Source organism: Typopeltis vanoorti, chromosome 24, assembly GCF_054136105.1.
Source record: "Typopeltis vanoorti isolate ZY-2024b chromosome 24, IOZ_Tvanoo_1.0, whole genome shotgun sequence".
Lineage (NCBI taxonomy): Eukaryota > Metazoa > Arthropoda > Arachnida > Uropygi > Thelyphonidae > Typopeltis > Typopeltis vanoorti.
In genome coordinates, this window is record NC_143572.1 from 65,817,816 (window position 1) to 65,838,203 (window position 20,388).

The 20,388-nt window shown below is 35.5% G+C and overlaps 1 protein-coding gene across 1 annotated transcript in view; it reads left to right on the plus strand.

Annotated features, from left to right (window-relative positions):
- The window catches only part of Shark (SH2 ankyrin repeat kinase), a 266,529-nt gene that overhangs the window by 128,021 nt on the left and 118,120 nt on the right, over positions 1–20,388 (plus strand). Inside the window, exons 8-10 of the mRNA XM_090413998.1 lie at positions 11,021–11,088; positions 14,034–14,171; positions 14,302–14,419. Coding sequence (XP_090270124.1) covers positions 11,021–11,088; positions 14,034–14,171; positions 14,302–14,419 — 324 coding nt within the window. The remainder of the gene's footprint in view (positions 1–11,020; positions 11,089–14,033; positions 14,172–14,301; positions 14,420–20,388) is intronic.

Below are 20,388 nucleotides of genomic sequence, written 5' to 3' on the forward strand. Positions count from 1 at the left end.
TTTTAGACAAAGGAATACTGTATCATCAGCATCCCTCAGATTACTGATCCATGTGCCACCTATCCTAATTCCTGTTTTAAGCTCATCCATTGTGTTACATGCATTGTCCTCAGCATATATACTAAACAGGTGAGGAGAAAATAGGTATCCTTATCTAACTCTCCTGCCTACCTGAAACCAATCAGTTAATCCAACACCTGTTCTTACCGTGACTTCTTGCTCATTGTCAGCATTAAGCCTGATAATATGTTGAGAAAAACCCATTATTTTCATTACCCCTCACAATTTCTTATGCTCAACACCCAGTCAAAAGCTTTGGGGTAGTCTATGAAACACATTACCGAAGGGAGTGTAAGCTCTTCATACTTCTTAAAGATCTCTCCGAGGCCAAGGATCTCTGGTACCCTCACCTTTCCTGAAACTTGCTTCTTCCTCAGGCATCTCCAACTCGACTTTGGCTTCATCCTATTTAGAATGATCTCTAATAAAATCATGCTTATATGAGCAATTAAACTAATAGTTCTTGCAATTCTTCATATCTCTGTTCTTGTGCAATGCTATGAAAATCATCCTCTTCCAATATTTAAACCATGATCCTGGCTGTCATATCCTTGTAACAGTCTATGAAACACTGTTATCCCTCCATTCCCTGTGACCTTAATTACTCTGCTGGGGTTTCACTGCTCTTTCAATGTGGCTTAAGTGGAGTTTCCAAATCAGAATTTTCCTGATGAGAGGTCTCTTCCAAATTTTCTTTATTTTACAGTTCTTACTCTTTCCATCTGTTTTTGATTTCCAATTCTTTTTAGTACTGCTCCATTCCTGTCTTTCATGACATTCAATTTGAGTTTAAATTTGTGTATAAGGTCACGAATTAAACAAAAGAGTCATTTTTATTTGTACCTCCTCATCTGGAACTCTATCTCTTCATGTTTGTTAGCATAATCCTTGTCCTGCCTGCTCGCTTTTCTGACTTTTCTATGTAATGTAATCTCTTATATTCTTCAGTCCCTGTGTCTCATTGTTTCTCCACAGCCTCCGTAGCTCAGTCGGTATAGACAAAACTCTTTGGTCAGAAAGACCTGGGTTTGATTCTCATCCATGATGTGAGGAACCTTTGTCTGGTCTCTTTCGACTAAAGGTGAGTTGGTCAATCTCATACGGAGGTAGAGGGTGTCCCCACTTGGAAACTTGGGTTTTCCATCTCTTAGAACAGGCAAACCAGCCAATGAGCACACATCGATCATTCATACAATACATACTTAATCCCTCATTAGGAGGGCTCAACCACTCCTAAGGGATGGTTGAGGAAAGGGGAGGGGAACCCCACTGAATAAATATATTGTTTCTCCAGCTGCTTCCTTTTGATCAGATCCCATGTTGAATCTGATATCCAAAACTTTAATTAGCAAGTGATCATTAAAAAAAAAAAAAAAAATTTCCATAACTTGTGGAGAAGTACGATTTCCCATAAAAGGGATAATTTCAGTCCATCGCTTCGTTTACATTGTGACAGTTTAGCAAGGTTTCACAACTTTCTTTATATAAGCATTCCATCAGACAATTACTTTTATGTAGATAGTGTTCTGCAAGTCTCGACTGTTCAGGCTCATAGATTTAATGTAGTCTATGTCACACTGCTGCTGATTTACCTGTTCGGTCAAAATATGATAACCCACACTGGCAAGGAATTTGATATGCTCCAGGGTGGGCCAAAAGTTTATCTTTTTTCAGAACCTAGAAAAGTAGAAATCTTGTTAATAAGAATGAAAGGATGCTCGTAGACCAAGAGATCTAAGTAGTTTGTCTCTAAATGTCTCCATAAAAATAATTATTTCATGGTATGTTTATATGAAGAAAGCTGTGAAACCTTGCTACATCGTCCAAATCTAAACAAAAGTAACAGACTGAAATGATTCCTTTTATGGGAAATAGTACTTCTCCACAAATTCTGGAAATAATTTTTAATTAATGATCTCTTGTTAATCAAAGTTATTTTCTTAGGACCTTAATGTATTTAGACCATGTAACTTTATATCAGGGGTGTTCAACCCGCCGATCACGGAGCGATTTTTGGTCGATCTCTTGTGTATTCCTCCTTACTTACAAATTTAATTAAAACTGAAAACATATTTTTTTATTATTATTTTGTATTATTTTAAATTGTTATTGTTTATTTATTTTTCGTTAAAATTTATCATTATTTATCATTTATCATTATTTTGTATTATTTTAAATTGCTACTGTTTATTTATTTTTCATTAAAATTGTCAAATCAGTAATTTTCTTATAAGTCCAGGTAAATGAATTAATTTGGATCAGTGGAAGTCAAACAGCGAGCCGAGTGAATACGATTATAAGCAAAATGTAAAAACTCGATTGTAGCTTAAATATTAAATATTCCAAAGAACATTGCATCGATTTTTTACTTAGGTTAAGTCCCATGTGAATATTGTAAAAAAAAAACTTTGTTTGTCTCGGTATAGTTTGTATTAGATGTTTTTGTAAATAACTCTTTTGAAGCTAACTGTATATACTGCTTTAATAAGAATATGTTAGAGTGTTAAAAACAAAGGCAATGTTTTTGTCGCCTAAGCTGTACATGGCGACATTAGAAAGATTGTTATTGAAACTTGTATGTATGAGAAAGGCTTGCAGGCTCTAAGTATAAACATCTCCGAAGTCAGTCAGAAAGAGTTCACACAACTTTCCGATGGCCAACAACTTACAATCAGAAGAAAGTGGAGGAGAACAAAAGGCGTGCCGAACTTGAAACTTAAGATGAAAGACTCGTACCGATTCTTTGGGGGTTGCCAAACTTCATGCGAGGTCTCAGAGGAGTTCTAATAAAAAGGGACTGAAGTAAGCAAAAGGGGTTCCGGTTCCAGAATTGCTGTCAGAGAGGAAGCCGCCCGGTCCAGAGTTGTCGTCGTCAGAGAGACTGCTCGAATCCACGTTGCTTGAGAGAAGAATTTCCTGCCTCCAGGAAGAAGCTTCTTGGTTTGAGATGTCGCTAGAGAGAGACTACTTCTAGGCTGCAAACAAGGTTTCAAATTGCCGAAAGGAAGAGTTCCAATTGCCGACTTCACTGATATTGCTCAGTTAATGGTATTTATTCACATGGTATTTCAAGATTATTCAAGTAAAGAAGAACTTAAAAATTATACCATTATTGGGAAGAACTAGGGGAGAAGACATTTTTTCGGCATTTGATGAATTTGTGAAACAACACAAACTTCCACTTTTTAAATTTGTGTCTATTACTACTGATGTGCTCCTGCAATGATAGGTAATAAATCAGGATTCATTTCATTATGTAAAAACGATGACAAATATCCAGATTTTTTAATGTACCACTGTATTATTCACCAACAAGTACTGTGTAGTAAAAGATTAAACACAAAAGATGTTTTGGATATTACATTTAAAATTGTAAATTCTGTTCAAGGAAAAGCCCTGCAATAGCGGTTATTTAAATTACAGGCAGATGATGTTGTGATGAAGGGAACTTCTGTTGTACAATAATGTTCGCTGGCTCAGCAGAAGTCAATTTTTAGATAGATTTCTCGTATTAATTAAGGATATAAAAATTTTTCTTGATGAAAAAGGAGATATTTATCCACAATTAAGTGATAAAAGATAGCTTACACCTATCATTTTTAGTAGATTTCTGTACGAAATTAAGCAATTTAAATTTAGAGTTACAATGTAGAGTTTAAAAATTTAATTGACATGCTAAGTTCAATAAAAACTTTTCAACAATACTTGCTTTTATTAAAGAAAAATATAAATGACCACGAATTTAGACATCTCCCATATTTATTAAAATTTTTTGAACAAAATCAAGGAATGATTTGCTATGATTTAAAAGAATTTATTCGTGAAATAGAATTAGTTGAGAAAGAAATAAATTCAAGATTTAAAAATTTTAATAAAACTGAAATGATTGTATCTTTTATCAATAATCCATTTCAAGAAAACTTACTTGAACATCACAGAAATTTCAAATAAAATTAGTGGGTTATTTGATATAAACCAAGCTGAAGTAGAACTTGAGATAATAAACATTCAGAATAGTTTACATTTAAAATCAATAAACAATGAAGTCATTTCGAAGTATGCACATGAAAAATTCCCAATATTAACTGATATGGTGCGAAAAATTCTGTCGTGTTTCGGATCGACATACTTGCAGAATCCACTTTTTCAAATATGACTGTCATAAAAAATCAATTAAGAAACCAAATTACAAATGATCATTTGGATGATTGTCTGCGATTGGCCACTTCTTCATATCAACATGACTATGAAAATATTGCGAGGTCCAAACAATGCCAAATTTCACATTAACTTTTTTTTTTTTTAATCAACCAGCATTTCCTGTAACTTGTGAGTTTGTAATCAATCTGTTGTTTTTTTCTAACTTTGGTTTTCCAAAATAGAGAAATATTTTATTCCAATATATTTGTTTGTTTGTTTTTTGTTGTATTAAAATAATTAAAAGTGATAAATAAATTTTTAAATACACAAATAAAGTTTTTAGTTGTGTATTTTTTTTAGTTATTTATTTGTGCATAATCGGATATCAGGTTGGGGGAACGTGATCTATATAAGAGAGTAGATCGCCGAATAACTTTTTATGGAAAAGTAGCTCGCAGGTTGAAACACCACTGCTCTATATCATCTACATGTGTTTTCATTGTTGATTCTTCCAGTTTATGTTAATTTGAGTCATACTGAAGGTGCCCTTCACACTAGAACAAAAATTCTATACATAATAAATATTATGTAACTAAAATTTGTATTAAGTTTATTTAATTTTATTTTATTATTATTTTATTATTTATATGGGTACTCCATGGAATCAAAAGACTCATCACAGGAGACCCACACTGTCTATTAACACAATACCTATCATACAACCCCTCAAACTTATTCATTGTGGGGGAGCTCTCCCAACCACCTCTGGCAATCCATTCCACTTTCCAAGTAAAGAACCTAGTCGGTACACCCTTACTAACCACACTCTTAGACAACTTCCAAGTGTGACCTCTTATTTATCTTCCTACTCCTCATATATTGAAAAATTTCTTTTGTGTCAATCTTATTGAATCTCTTTAGTAACTTAAACTTTCTTTCATATCCTCTGCCTCTGAACTAAACTCCAATCTACACACCTTTGGTCTATGTTCATAGAGCATATTCCACAGATCTATCACAAGCTTGGTCACGCGTCTCTGAATCCTGTTCACTACATCCTGGTCTCCTAGAAACACAGGTGACCAAATCTGTGCATAATAGTCAGCATGTGGCCGAATCATAGCCTTATAAAGAGGGATAATAACCTCTCTATCGTTACTTGTCAATGTATTTCTCAATATCTAAGTAATTATTATGGCTTTTGTTCTGATTCCGATAGGTTTATAACCATATATTAATGAAATCAACATAAATACATGTTCCTTGTTAAGTTATTAAAGATAATCGCAAGTAAAAAAAATCGAAAGAATGAATGATAGCGAAAAAAGAATGACTGATGGCGAAAGTTGGACGCATGTTGGAACGAAAGTACTGAACCAAAGAAAGATGAATGACAATAAAAGTGAGAAGAATGATAACGAAAGTTGGACGCATGTTAGTCCGAAAGTACGGAAACAAAGAAAGATATGTGAGAGTGAAAGTGAGAAGAATGATAGTGAAAGTTGGACGTATGTTGGACCGAAAGTACGGAAACAAAGAAGGATGAATGAGAGGGAAAGTGAGAAGAGGGGGTCGAGAGTTAGAAAGTTAGAAAGATTTAATGATAGAGTGAATGTGTCGCGAGATTCAGAAGGTGAATTGGATTGGATGAAGCAAGAAATGAAATGGATGTGGAATGAAATTAAGAGAATTCAGGTCAAAACTATTAAAATAAATCATGATGGCATGAAAGAGATAACAAAAGATGAGCGAGTGGCGTTGTATGGCGACTCCATTATTAAAGGTGTGCTAGAGGATAAAATGCACAAGGTATGTTTTCCAGGCGGTAAAATGAGTAGAGTGATTGAGGCATTGAATATGAGGCGGGAACGAGCAAAAGAGTTAATTGTATTAATTGGTACGAATGATTTGAGAGAGAACAAAGAGCATGTCAAAATGAATGTCAGGAGACTGCTTGGAAAGATAAAGGAGAATAGTGTGACAGGAAGGGTGGTCAGTGTGTTGCCTAGGTATGATTGTGGTGAAATGAGGCGGAGAGCAAGGATTATGAATGATATTCTGGCTGAAATGTGTGAGGAGATGGGAGTACAGTTTGTTAATGTGTGGAATGAGTTTGAGGGACGAAGTGAGCTGTATGGGAGCGATGGACTGCATTTGAGTGGTTATGGTGTGAGTCGCTTGGAGAGACTGCTGCTGGAAGGTAGAGAAGTGAATAGAGAGAATGAATCAGATCGAGAGGGGAGTGATGTGGAAGAGCAGGAGAGATTGAAGGAGTGGAAATGAATGTGAAAGTGAGTGGTATGAGTATAGAAAATGAGAGAATGGGTGTGCAAGAGGAGCAGGGAAACGGCAAGGCTCAGGGTGGACAGGGATACACAGCGTGAGAAAGGTGGATGCTCCAAGAGGAGGTGAGAGAATGTGTAGGCAGGAAAGTAATGGGATGATCAGGGATCAAAAGGAAACAGATGGAATTGCAAAGGGTTCTAAAATGAAGAAGCAGAAAGGGAAATGGCCCCAGTCCAGCATGGAGAGATCACATCGAGTGAGTGGTATCAGTGGAACTAGCTGTAGATCCAGAAATGAGTTGTTGTGTTTGTATACCAATGCTAGAAGTATAAGAAACAAGGCGGATGAAATGGTTGCACTAATTGCGTCTGTGCACCCAGAGATTGTCGGAATAAGTGAGACATGGTTAGATGAGGATGACATCCTGACAGGAATAGAGATGGAAAGGTATGATGTGTTTTGTGAGGATAGAAGGGGTAAAAAGGGAGGGGGAGTGCTATTGATGATAGAGAAAGAGTTATGTCCATACAAGGTAGAGATGCAAGAGGGAAATGGGGCCAGTGGTTTTGAGGCAGTATGGTGTGAGATAGAGGTGAATAGAATCAAATACTTGGTGGGATGTTGTTATAGACCTGGTAATGTGGATGGTGGTGATAGTGAAATGTATAGTCAAATAAGCCAAGCAAATAAGAAAAGGGTGATTATTATGGGTGATTTTAATTATGGCAATATAGACTGGAATGAAGAGATAGCAACTGGAAGTAAAGAAAATGAGTTTCTTGAGTTTTTGAGGGATAACTACCTCAGACAGTATGTAACAGAGGGCACAAGAGGATTAAGGGTCTTGGATTTGGTCATCTCATCGGTGGATGTAATTATCAATGAGGTATCAAATCATCCACCAATTGGTGAAAGTGACCATGAGGTGATTACTTGGGTGGTTGCCAGCAGTGCAAGGACCCCTGTGAAAAAAGGGTATATATGGAACTACAAGGGGGGTGATTATGAAGAGCTCAGGAGACAGCTTGCAGGTGTAGCATGGAATGAGGAGTTAGCTGGAAAAGAGATCAATGCAGCTTGGGGGATTTTCAAAAAATATTTAGTGGATGCAATGTCTAAATGTATACCACGGGTGAGAAGGTTAAATAAGTTAGGTGTGAGATGGATGAATAAAGAGATTAAGCATGCAATACAGAGAAAAAGGGCATTGTGGAGGCAGCATAAGAGAAGTGGAAGTAACCAATTTCATGAGTTCTACAAAGACCAGGCAAGGAGAGTGACTTGGTTGGTGAGAGTAGCTAAAGAGAGGTATGAACAGCAGTTAGCTAATGAAGCTAAAAAGAATCCTAGGAAGTTCTTTCGATATGTAGCCAGCAAAAGAAAGAATGATTATGGAAGGATGACATTGATTGGAGGAAATGGTATAAAGACAGCTGTTGCAGAATGTGTGGTGGAGATACTTAATGAGCAGTTCATAAAGATCTTTCAATCTTGTGAATGTGACTTCATGGAGAGATTAAGAGCAGTTGATGATGGGGAGGAGAGACTGACTGTAAGTGAGCAAGAGGTGTTTGTGGAGTTGAGTAAACTAGATTTAAATAAGGCTGTGGGACTTGATAATATATCACCGCGTATTCTGAAGGAATGTGCCAGAGAGTTGACACCTGCCTTGACATATTTTTTTAATATGAGTCTTGCGCTTGGTCAAGTCCCTAAAGAGTGGAAGGAGGGCAAGATTGTGCCACTTCATAAAGGAGATGATCGAACTCAAGCATCAAACTATAGGCCTATCTGTGTGTCAGGTGTTGTGGTTAAGTTGTTGGAGAAGCTTGTGAGAACTAGGATCCAGAGTTGGGTTGACAACAATGGTATAATCTTTGATGGACAGCATGGATTTGCTAAAGGGAGGTCGTGTTTTAGTAATCTACTTACTTATTACAATAAAGTGACTGCTTCCTTGGACAGAGGAGAAGGATACACAGTAATATACTTGGATTTTGCAAAAGCTTTTGATAGAGTACCTCATGATAAGTTGACAGTCAAACTAGAGCAGATGGGGTTGGATATTAGATTAGTGCATTGGATTGGAGACTGGCTATCTGATAGGTATCAACAAGTTGTGTATGGGGGTGCAATATCCAGGAAAAGGAAAGTCACTAGTGGAGTGCCTCAGGGATCTGTTTTAGGGCCATTACTATTTAACTTGTATATTAATGATATTGGCGAAGATTTGGATGGAGATATTCAGTTGTTTGCAGATGATGCAAAGTTGGGATGAACCATAAAGAGTAGTGAAGATGTTGTGGCCTTGCAAGAAGACTTGAATAAATTGAGTGATTGGGCAAGCAAATGGGGATGTGAGTTCAATGTTGCAAAATGTAAGGTTTTAAAATTTGGAAAACAAAGATGGGATGCAGAATTTATGCTTGGTGAGAATATATTGTTGGAAGTAGAGGAAATAAGAGATCTGGGAGTGATAGTGGATAAGGATCTAAAATTTAGGGGACACATCGCCAAAATTGTGAAGACAACATAAAAACTTCTGGGAATGATGAGGAGGACACTGACGTGTAGAAGTAGGGAGATTCTTGTTCCATTGTATAAGGCTTTGATTAGGCCACACATGGACTATTGTTCCCAGATTTGGTCACCTGGTTTTCAGAAGGATGAAGAGATGTTGGAAAGGGTCCAAAGGCGACTAACTAAGGTAGTCTCTGACCTGGAATGTCGAGTATGAGGAAAGATTGAAAAGATGTAATTTGCAGAGTCTAGTGGAGAGAAGGAAGAGGGGAGATATGATAGAGACCTACAAGTTGGTAAGGGGTTGTTATAGGATCAATGGTGGAGAAGTTCTACAGAGAATAGTGGGAGATCAGGGGAGAACCAGAGGTCATACCTGGAAACTGTATAAAGAGGGTGTGAGTAGGGGAGTGAGAGGCAGGTTTTTTTCGTGCAGAGTTGTGAATGATTGGAATGCCTTGCCTGAGAGTGTGGTGTCTGCAGGGAGTTTGAATGTGTTTAAGACCCGGTATGATGAGATGTGTGTGAGATAAAAGGACCTCCTAGATGAGTCTTTGACTCCATGAGGTCTTGTTTAATAATAATAATAATAATAATAATAATAACATAACAACCTAATATGTTGGAGCACTGTGAGCTGGTAGAACAGTCTTGTTATTTTTCCTCTCTATGTGGGTACTCCATGGAGTCAAAAGACTCATCACAGTAGACTCACACTGTCTATTAACACAATACCTATCATACAACTCCTTAAATGTATTCATTGTGGGGGAGCTCTTCAAGCTTCTGAAAACACTGACAGGTATCTATCATTTCTTAGGCAAACATTTTGAATTCCTACAATTCCATTAGATTTGCTGGTAGTGGGTCCTGCCATGAGCATCTCATTCTCCCACATCTCACAATCTCGGTGGAACTGAGATTCAGTAAGGTAGCTAAACCATTAAGGCAAAATAGTTTAGCTACCTTTTCTTCTTCCCTGTTACGTTTCCTGAATAATATGTGCCCTGTGGTATGGTGCATTATCCTCTTGTAAGTTCCTATCAAATGATGGTCATATAACTTACAAAATGCTTGAAATACACACCCCAAACCATCAGTCTGAAATCTTGTGAACAACTGTACTTGGGTCTGTATTTTTATATTGTTATTGCCATACCCTTGTCCTTCTGCCTTCATGAAATAAGAGGAACTAATATCCATCACTCCATGCAACCTTTCTCCAATCCTTTGATGTCTTATTCTGATGTTTCTTCATCCACCTTAGTCATAGCTACCTGTTTTTGTTGGACAGGTGCAGCATCCTTATTTGGAGTCTGTTGTTACATTCCATTCTGGACATTATCTAGTACATAGGTAGGGAACCTGCAGCATTTTGTTACTTCTAGTGCAGCCTTTCAGGTAAATTATCTAATACTGTTAACTAATAATGAAGCAATTATTTAAATATTAACTGGCTTATAAGAACCCTCTGAAATGGGATGTGTCCAATAGATGTATAACTGAACATGGATACTATCTCCTATATACTCTGCCTGTTTATAGCTTGTGCCTGCTACAGTTACCTTTGAATTCCATTTAGCACAGGTAGTTCTGTAATGTTTTGATTATTTGAGTACATATAAAGTATCGTTTATGTGCGTTTTGTTCATGTTATAACATGTAACAAAAATTGTAAGGAAAAAATTCTAATTAATAAAAAATCATGTATCTAGGTCTGTTTGAATTTAAATATAGAATATTTTTTACTTTGTGGTTTTTTTTTCCTTCATTTATTTTGTAACAACAAAGAAATTTTATGGAAATGTTATATTATGAGCTACTATTCAAAATATGATTATCTGTCTGTTATTGAACAGTAGATGACCACAAAATTTTTGTTAAACTCAGAAAAATATTCCAAGCTGGTTGAATTTAGGAAACGTATATTTTAAGTTAATTTTGAAAATTAGGTTATTATACAAATGAAACTTTATAAGATATTTTAATGATTTTTTTTTTATTTCTTTAATAGCTAATTATGTTCCTCCTCCTCCTCAGATTCCACGGTCTGAATGGTTTCATGAAGGATTAAGCCGTGACGTACGTTGTTATTTTATATACTACATTGTTTTTATGTTACCTTTTCCACTAATATTCTTCTTCTTCATAATAGTAAGCTCTTGATATTAATATAGACTGTAGATTAACACAGAAAAGTTATCCTGTTATGTTTGAACAGAGGTTTTAATATATTTCATTATTATTATTTTGTGTGTGTGTGAATGCCAGCTGGTTGCTACCCTGCTGATTTATTGACAAAATTATTTTGGGGTGGTCCACCCAAAACCTCTTTAACACTTTCATTGCCAAGCTGAAAATTGGAATTTCGTGTGGTGGCCAAATTTTTTTAATTTTTTTTATTTAGTTAGCGATGTCCACGCGATAACGCGTGGTCGGACGTTTGGTGAGAACTCGCATCGCGTGATCGTGCGATACCGTTCATTGCCAAGCTGAAAATTGGAATTTCGTGTGGTGGCCAACTTTTTTTTATTTTTTTATTTAGTTAGCGCCGTCCACGCGATAACGCGTGATTGGCCGTTAGGTGAGAACTCGCATAACGCAATATCGCGTGATTGGCAATGGACGTGTTAAGAATTCTTGATGATATACAGAAGAGGGTGATCTGCTTATATGACCCTTCCCTCATAGACTCCCTTCAGTCACTTTCCCATAGCACTCTGTTTCCATGCATTGTGCATTTTCTATAAGACCTTCATGGGCATTACTCCTCTGAATTGGCCACTACCATTCCTCCACTTTCTTCTATGTAAGAACTATAGCAGCCACTGACCAGCACCCACACATACCGAAGAAACTTCTCGTCATCTTGCATTCCATATTCCATCTATCTCTGTTCTTTGGAACAATACTCTCCCCCCCCCCCCGTACAGTTTTTCCCCTCTGAATGCAACCTCCAACTCTTTAAGAAACTTATCAATAGGTTACTTCTTTCTCCATAAACACTTACTCACACAGGCACTGTTATGTTATAAGTGTCCTGTGACTGTTTGTGTGTGGAGTCAGCATATATTTAAAAAAAAAAAAAAAATCATTCTATGATTTATAGACACAATTCTTGCAGTGAGAATATTGTGAAGGAATATTGATTGCTCAGTTATTAGACCCTGAAATTCTGTTAGAAAACATATTCAACCTGGTTCTCTTTTTTCATGTATTTATTCATTTGACTCCCCTTCTATACTAACCTTACTCATTATACCTTACTCATTACCTGGTTCTCTTTTTCCATGTATTTATTCATTTGACTCCCCTTCTATACTAACCTTACTCATTATACTCTGTATTTCAATGTTGAATATGCCATCTTAGTTTGTCTTTTGAATGTGATTTTCATACCAAATTTATTATGAGTTATTTCATTTGGCTAAAGATGCAAAGACTTGCATCAATTTTATTTAAGACAATAGTATTTGCATAGAATAAAGATCTGAGCTTCTCATATATCTGGCATATTGATAATGTGGTCCATATAGATTATAAATTACAATGCAAATAATATTTAACATGGAAAACATCAGACATATTTAAACATTTCAGATCAGCCATCATGCACTCCACCTGCCTCCTCAGATTTCTGATCACTCTTTCTACTTCCTTTACTGAAAAGAAATGTAATTACATTTCTTTCTGGATATTTTCTGTCATGGTTTTGTTGTTGGCTGTTTATTTAATAATTTTTTTAAAGTAATTGCTCAAAGACATTCAGAATATTCTTTAGTATATTTTAATTGGTAGCTCAATTCTAAACTTTCTTAGTAGCCCTCACAAACATTTTACCTCTTTCATTGTATTTGTTATCTATAATTCTTTCTAAAATTTTCCTATGACTGTTGTTTAGCTAATTTTCTGATTTAGCTCAAGAAAATTGGCCATAGAACGCGCACTATTTCAGATAGGGATCATGAGATGATTCCAGATGTTTGCCATACTCTTTTCCTCCAATGCATTTTAAAACCATTGATAGTCTTGGGCTAGAGATCTGTGATTAGTAAGGGTAGAGATTGGCTGGCCTCAAATTTTCAAAGTTAGTTAGGATTAAGCAGCCTCACTTACTTGCTTTAGGTAATAAAAGACATCAGCAGTTTTATTTGATTTAGGTTTCTGACATTTTTTCTATATTTTCTAATTGTACATGTTAATGAATTATCTAAAAACTTTCAATATGATTTCTTTTATGGCGGGCTGCTTTAACTTCCTTTTGTCTGCTCTGGATTCTGATCATTTTATCTCTGTAGACAACTTCATTACCTTATTAGAATAATGTGAGTTTATGTCAGAAACCCTGACATAAACTCAGATATCACCATAAACAATAATGTAATCTATAAGAGACTTTTTCCTGTTCTATGCATTTGTTTCCATTTGAATTGATGAACATTTTTATATGCATTAATTCAAGTGGAATCCACTAATTCAGTTCATACCAAAATTCCTGCATGGAAATCTTCCAGTAATTACCATTATTATTAGTCCTATTCTTTTCTTAAATATTTTCCAAACATTTCTATGTCTTGGTTTTTAATTTATCAGCTCTTTCTAATTTAGTTCCTCAGTTGCTTGCTTGCTAGTTCCTTCACTGTGACCAAATAAGCACAAATTTCTATTATTTGTTATCCAATTTCCCTGTTTAAAATTTGTACCTAAAAACTGAAGTAAGCAGTATTCACTGCTTCCATTTGAAATACAGAATTATCTTTAAGAATTTGACATATTTTGACATTTCTAAAAAATAGCCAGTTATTTGAGAAAAATCACTTTTTTTTTTTTTTTTCATCTAACAGTAATACAAATAGTTATCAATGCAGTAATTTTATTTGAATTTTGGAATGCTGAAAAATTGGTTTTTATTACTAGAATTCGGTATATCATGATGGTATGATATAATTTAAAAAATTGCTTTTGGTTCAAATATTGATAATTTTAGTTCAAACATAATAAAAAAGAAGAAATGCTTTTTTTTTAAGGATGCACCTCAGCTCTTTGAAAATGAAGGTCTTGAAGATGGTCTCTTTTTGGTTCGAAGAAGCAGCCGAAAACAAGGAGTGTATGTTCTTTCTGTGGTGCACAGTGCACACATATTTAATTATGAAATTCAGAGTAAGGTAAGTATAGAATTTTGAATAGATAATAATATTGTGATGAGTCATGTATGAGCACAAGTCATAGCTTTTATTTAATTGATACTTTTTTACATTTCATTATTTTTATTTATTTTTTATTTTTTACTAACAGGGAAAGTACTATTTCATTGATGATGGCCCTTATTTAAATTCATTGGAGCATGTTATTGATCACTACACTAGGTTAGCTGATGGTCTTCCTACAAATCTAGTCATTCCAGTTAAACCAGGTATGTGGATGCAGTTTCAAATGTTATACTAGTCAAAAATATGTGTGAACATATGCATAATTGCATGCATATAAATGTTTCTTTATATAACAAACGTTTTTCAGAATATCAAGGATTTTTAGAGGTTTTAGGTGAGTCACCACAAATTGTGAAAGGCATTCAAAGGTTAGGCAGATTAGGGATTTTTTCAAAGTTATTGCTGAATAGAGGAAAAGTAACTTCATCAGATTCCTGATATCATACCTTCTCAAGAAAAGTGATAACTCAAAATTTTGAGTATTTTTGTTTAATGGTTCTGGCACACAAGAAATTTGACATTTTTCTCATAATAAAACAAGCCAAGCTACAATAGATTCTAGCAGAGAACACAAGTGTTCCTGTATAAGGAATAATATTTCTGTGAAACATGTTTACTTGTGTGCTCCTGTAAAAATTAACTTTTTCAGTCGTATCACTTTTCTTCTGAAGGTATGATATGGGTGTGCAAGATAATATGATAGCATTACATGAAAAGTTTCATTATAATTCCTGTTGTAGATAGGAAGATTACTAACTTCCTATCCATAGTTTTCCTCCAGATTAGTCTATTATCTGCCAGGACTACAATATTATCCAAGCTTATATTTTGATCTTCTAAGACAGTTCTGACTGGATCAATCCACATAAATCATGATGTCCCTCGTGGTCTTTTTCCTGTCATCCTGGGACACCTCCTTTGTTAATATTTCCTCTCCAGTTCTGTTGAATTGACCATACCTTCCTGATGTTTTCATGATTAATATGATTCTGCCATTGATGCCATCTGCTCACTCCCCTAATTTTTCTAAGAACTTCCATATTTCTAGTCCACACTATTTAATCAGGGGTGCTTAAGGGTCAAAGCTGTATAACTGAGAGGAGACCTCCACATAGCCTTTAAAGGAATGCGGAGAACCGACCAGGGCTTCTGACCTAATGTCCAATCCTCACCTTCTCGTGGTGCACCCTGTTGGGTATCTACTTTGATACTGAATGAACGAGGATGGGCTGGCAATTTGGGATTTAGCCGACCAAATTGTATTCTTTTTGGTTAAACCAAAAAAAAAAAAAAAAAAGATAGTACAACATGACAAAATTTCATGCCGGTTGGGGCATCGCACGGTTAAACAAAGCCCCCGTCGTTTTCGCCAGGGAACCAGGGCGAACAGCGAAAAGTCAACTACTGGAACAAATCTGAAAACACACCCTAACTCAACATCACCAGAGTTAAAGATCGGTACTATCAACGTAAGAAGCCTGAATGGCAAAGAAATGGAGCTAGCTGAGGAATTAGATAAGTACCAGATCGACATAATAGGGGTGACTGAAACAAAAAAGACCAAAACTGGTGAGATCTTTCTGAGCAATAAATACAAAATGTTATATTCAGGCAATGACAATCAAGGAAAAGAAGGAGTAGCCATAGTATTCAACACAAAATACGAGGCTAATCTTCTTGAATGGCAGTCAGTCTCAAGTAGAGTAATGTGAGCAAATATGAGAATGGGGAACTGGACAATGAGACTTATTTGTGCCTATGGTCCCACAGAAGGTTCTACTAAGGTAGAAGTGGAGGAATTTTTTGAGGCTTTAGAAAAAGCAACTGACACAATGAAAAAGGAAAAGTTGGTCCTTGTTGGGGATCTAAATAGTAGAGTAGGAAATGATTGTGAGACATACAAAAATATTTTGGGAAAATTTGGAGAAAAGAGCAAAGCTAATAATAATGGCAAATATCTGTTGGATTTCTGCTCAGGACATGGACTGGTTATTACTAACACCATGTTCCAACATAAAAATGTGCACAAATTCACATGGAGAGAAGAGGCTAGGAATAAGAAAAGTCTCATTGACTATGTTATTGTTGATAGTGATGTTTTCTCCCTGGTGCAGGACACCAGAGTGTACAGAGGATTTGAAATTGGAAGTGATCACTATTTAGTCTTGAGCAGGATAAAATTGAATTTCATATTGAAATGAATAACATGTAAGAAAGTTTTAAAGCGAATAAAAGTTGAGCAGCTCTCAGATGTGAACTGTAGACTAAAATACAGAAATATTATTGAAAAGAAAATGAAAGAGTTTGAGAACAGGACCCAAACCTTAGAGATTCAGTGGCAAGCCTTGAAGAAAACACTGACTGATTCGGCCAGAGAGGCATGTGGTGAGGTTGTCTGTGAGGATAAAAAAATCAGAACTCCCTGGTGGACAAAGGAAGTTAAAGAGGCAGTGAAGGAAAAGAAGAAAGCATATCAAAAGTTCCTGGCAAATAAGTCAGCTTTTACTCTTACAGAATACAGAGACAAATGTAAGAAAGCTAAACAGTGTGTAAAACTAGCTAAACAAAAGTCATGGGAGGACTTTGGCAAGAATATAGAAAATAAATATCAAGAAGGTGGCAAAATATTCTGGAGGTTGTTGAAGAAGCTTAGGAATGGAGGAAAGAGTGCTGTAAAAGGAATTAGAGATGATAAAGGTGAAATGAAAACAGGAGAAAAAGATATCCTTGAAGTATGGAGTAATTACTTTGAAAAACTGCTAAATGAAACAAGCAGTGATGACAGCACAGTGATAAAAAAAACACTGACCAGGCATGCAGTCAGGAATACATATCCATACTTGAAGTAGAAAAAGCCATCAAAGGCTTGAAATGTGGAAAGGCAGCAGGAGTAGATGACATTCGACCAGAAATGCTGAAGTATGGTGGTATAAGAGTCTTACAGTGGCTGCACTGCGTAGTTCAGAAAGCCTGGACAGAGGGACGAATTCCCGATGATTGGAGTAGAGCTCTCATAGTACCCATATATAAAAAGGGAAATAAAACTGAATGTGAGAATTACAGAGGTATTTCCCTACTGAGTGTTCCTGGCAAGATCTATGCAAGTATACTTGAGAAACGGTTGAGAAGAATTGTGGAAGAAAAGCTTGGTGAAGAACAAGCTGGATTCAGGCCAAATAGAGGCTTTCAGGATCAGATCTTCAGTTTACGACAAATAGTCGAGAAAGCATGGGAATATAACAAAGATCTGTATTTAAGTTTTGTCGATTTGGAAAAGGCATATGATAAGGTGCCAAGAGAGAAGCTATTCAATACGCTGCAGTTATATGGTGTCAATAGGGCATTATATCAAGCAATACTTAGTCTGTATTTGAGTTGTGAGTCAGCAGTTAGAATTGAAGGAAGTACAGGAAGATGGTTTAATGTTAAATCTGGTGTGAGACAAGGATGTACATTATCCCCTCTGTTATTCATTATCTATATGGATCACATTATGAAGGGATGTGGTATTAAACCTGATATCAAAATTGGAGATGTTAATGTCAGCTCTTTGCTTTATGCGGATGATGTTATACTTCTAAATAAATCCGCTACAAGTCTGCAAGATTCTCTGACTAAATTGAATAGCTGTTGTAATAGATATGGTATGAAGGTCAGCAATAAAAAGACAAAGACAATGAAAATAGGCAGAATCATTGAAAATGTCAACTGTGTTGTGAATGGAGAACCTGTGGAACAAGTAAAATATTTCAGCTACTTAGGCACAATTTTTACTGAAGATGGTAAACTAAATATAGAAATAGACAACAGAATCAGCAAAGCTGGTATCGTGGGAAGTCAATTGAATAAATTCATATGGAATAAGAAAGAAATTAGTCGGAACACTAAATTAGCTGTATACAAGACTGTGTTCAAACCAATTTTAACTTATGGATCTGAGAGCTGGGTCAGAAGTAAAACACTTGACCAAAGACTAGAGACCGCAGATATGAAAGTCCTAAGAAAGATTAGAGGCGTGAACAGATGGCATCAATGGCAATATCATATTAAAAATGTGGATATTAGGAAAGAACTTGACATTGTCAGCATCCAGGAATGCGTTAGCAGAGCTATTCTCAGATGGTATGGTCACTTAAATAGAATGGGAGAGGAAAGATTAGCAAAACAAGTGTTCTCTGCTAGGTTGGCAGGAAAATGACCCAGAGGAAGACCAAGATATAGGTGGATTGATATGGTACAAAGTGCCTTAGACGATAGAAATATAAGATCTGATAATGTTGGAGTCTTGACAAGTAACAGACTGATTTGGAGGAAAATTGTAGATAGGAAGTTAGTAATGATGTAATTTTTTCATGTAGTACTGTCATATCCTGTACACCACTTGAGGGTACATGGCAGGAATTTGATGACTATTTAATCAATGATCCCCAGCTTTATTCTGTTCTCTGTTTCCGTGTTTAATTTGCCACCTTCACTAAAATTTGTTCCTAAGCATCTAAAAATGTTTTACTTGTTCCACAAGTTCTGCATTCAGAATGCTGTGGAAGTTTTTGTGTTCTTACATATTTTCATAATTTTGATCTTTTCATTGCTATTTTTATGCCAAATTTGTTGCAACAGTTATTCAGTTTACTTAAAGAATCCTGCAGATGCGTTGGATTTGTTTAAACGTATGACATCTTTGGGAAGATCTTTGGAAGGTGACCTGTTTCAAAACTGAAGTTGATGGAATGAAAGGTAGATGAAGTAGTATCAGAATTGGAGAATAACATCTCCAATTCTGATATTGGTTTTATGCTACTTTGCTTCATTATGTGATTCATATAAATAAGGAATAATATTGGAGATAGGGTGCATCCTTGTCTTACAACTGAATATACATCAAATTATCTTGTTTCTTTGTTTCTCTTTCAATTCTAACTGCTGACTTACAAATTATATATATGCTATAATGCTCAATGTCATGTTCCATTTATCTGTATAATTGTGGAGTTCCAAACAGCTTTTCTCTTAACGTGTTGTTGTATGCCTTTTCCAGATCTACGAAATTTAAATAAAGATCTTTGTTACATTCCCAAAATTTCTCAGGTATCTGTCTTAAAGTAAAAATCAGATCCTGACAACCTCTGTTTAGCCAGAAACCAGTTGATGTTCTCTAAATTTCTCTTCCATGATTTTTCTAAGCCAGGTAAGATTTATGCATGTATACTTGCATAATCGTACCTGCCATGCTCAGTTGAAAAATTCCTTTGTAATTCTCACATTGTTTTATTTCCGTTATTTATAGATGAATACTATAAGAGCTTTACTCCAGTCATCTTGAATTCAACATTCTGAGTTATGCAGCTAGCCACTGTCAAACATTTATACTGCCATATTGAGCATTTCTGGTTGAATATCATCTACTTCAACTACCTTTCCACATTTCAATTTTTTTATGACTTTTATAACCCAAGTATTTATATGTACTCCTTCACCACATTCCTCTTAAATATTTTCTGCCACTCCTCATTTCCTTAAACAGTTTTCAAAGTAATTACTTCAAAAAGGTTATCTATCTATCTTCCATATTCTTACCAAAGATTTTCCTAGAACATTTGTTTTGCTACTTTTACACATTGCTTTGCTTTTTTCACATCTACCTCTTTAACTTCCTGAGTCCACCATGGAATTCTGATATTTTTTTCTAGCCGTGAAGATAACTTCACGGCTAGAAAAAAATATCAGAATTCCATCAGAATTAACTTCATGTGATTTCTTAATTTTCTTAGACATCTTTCTTTTCAAATAGGCATTAGCTGATTTGATTTTTGATTTGATCTTTCTTTTCATCATGATATTCAGTTTCATCTTGCTCAAAACAGAGTAGTGAGGTGATGACTTCCTATTTCAAATCCCCTATATATTTCTTGTATCCTGAACCAGCATTGAATATATTGCTATCAATAATATTATAGTCAATAAGACTTCCTGATTTCTTGTCTTCTCTCCATGTAAATTTGTGCTTATCTTTGTTTGAACATTATGTTAGTGATAACTATTCTGTGTCCTTTTAAACAGATCTCCAACAAGGACCAACTTAGTTACATATTGTATGAAGTTTCTTGGAACCTAAGAGTACTATAGGAGTGATGTGGTTATGCCTGGAAAGGCTAGAAATAAGAGTGTCTGA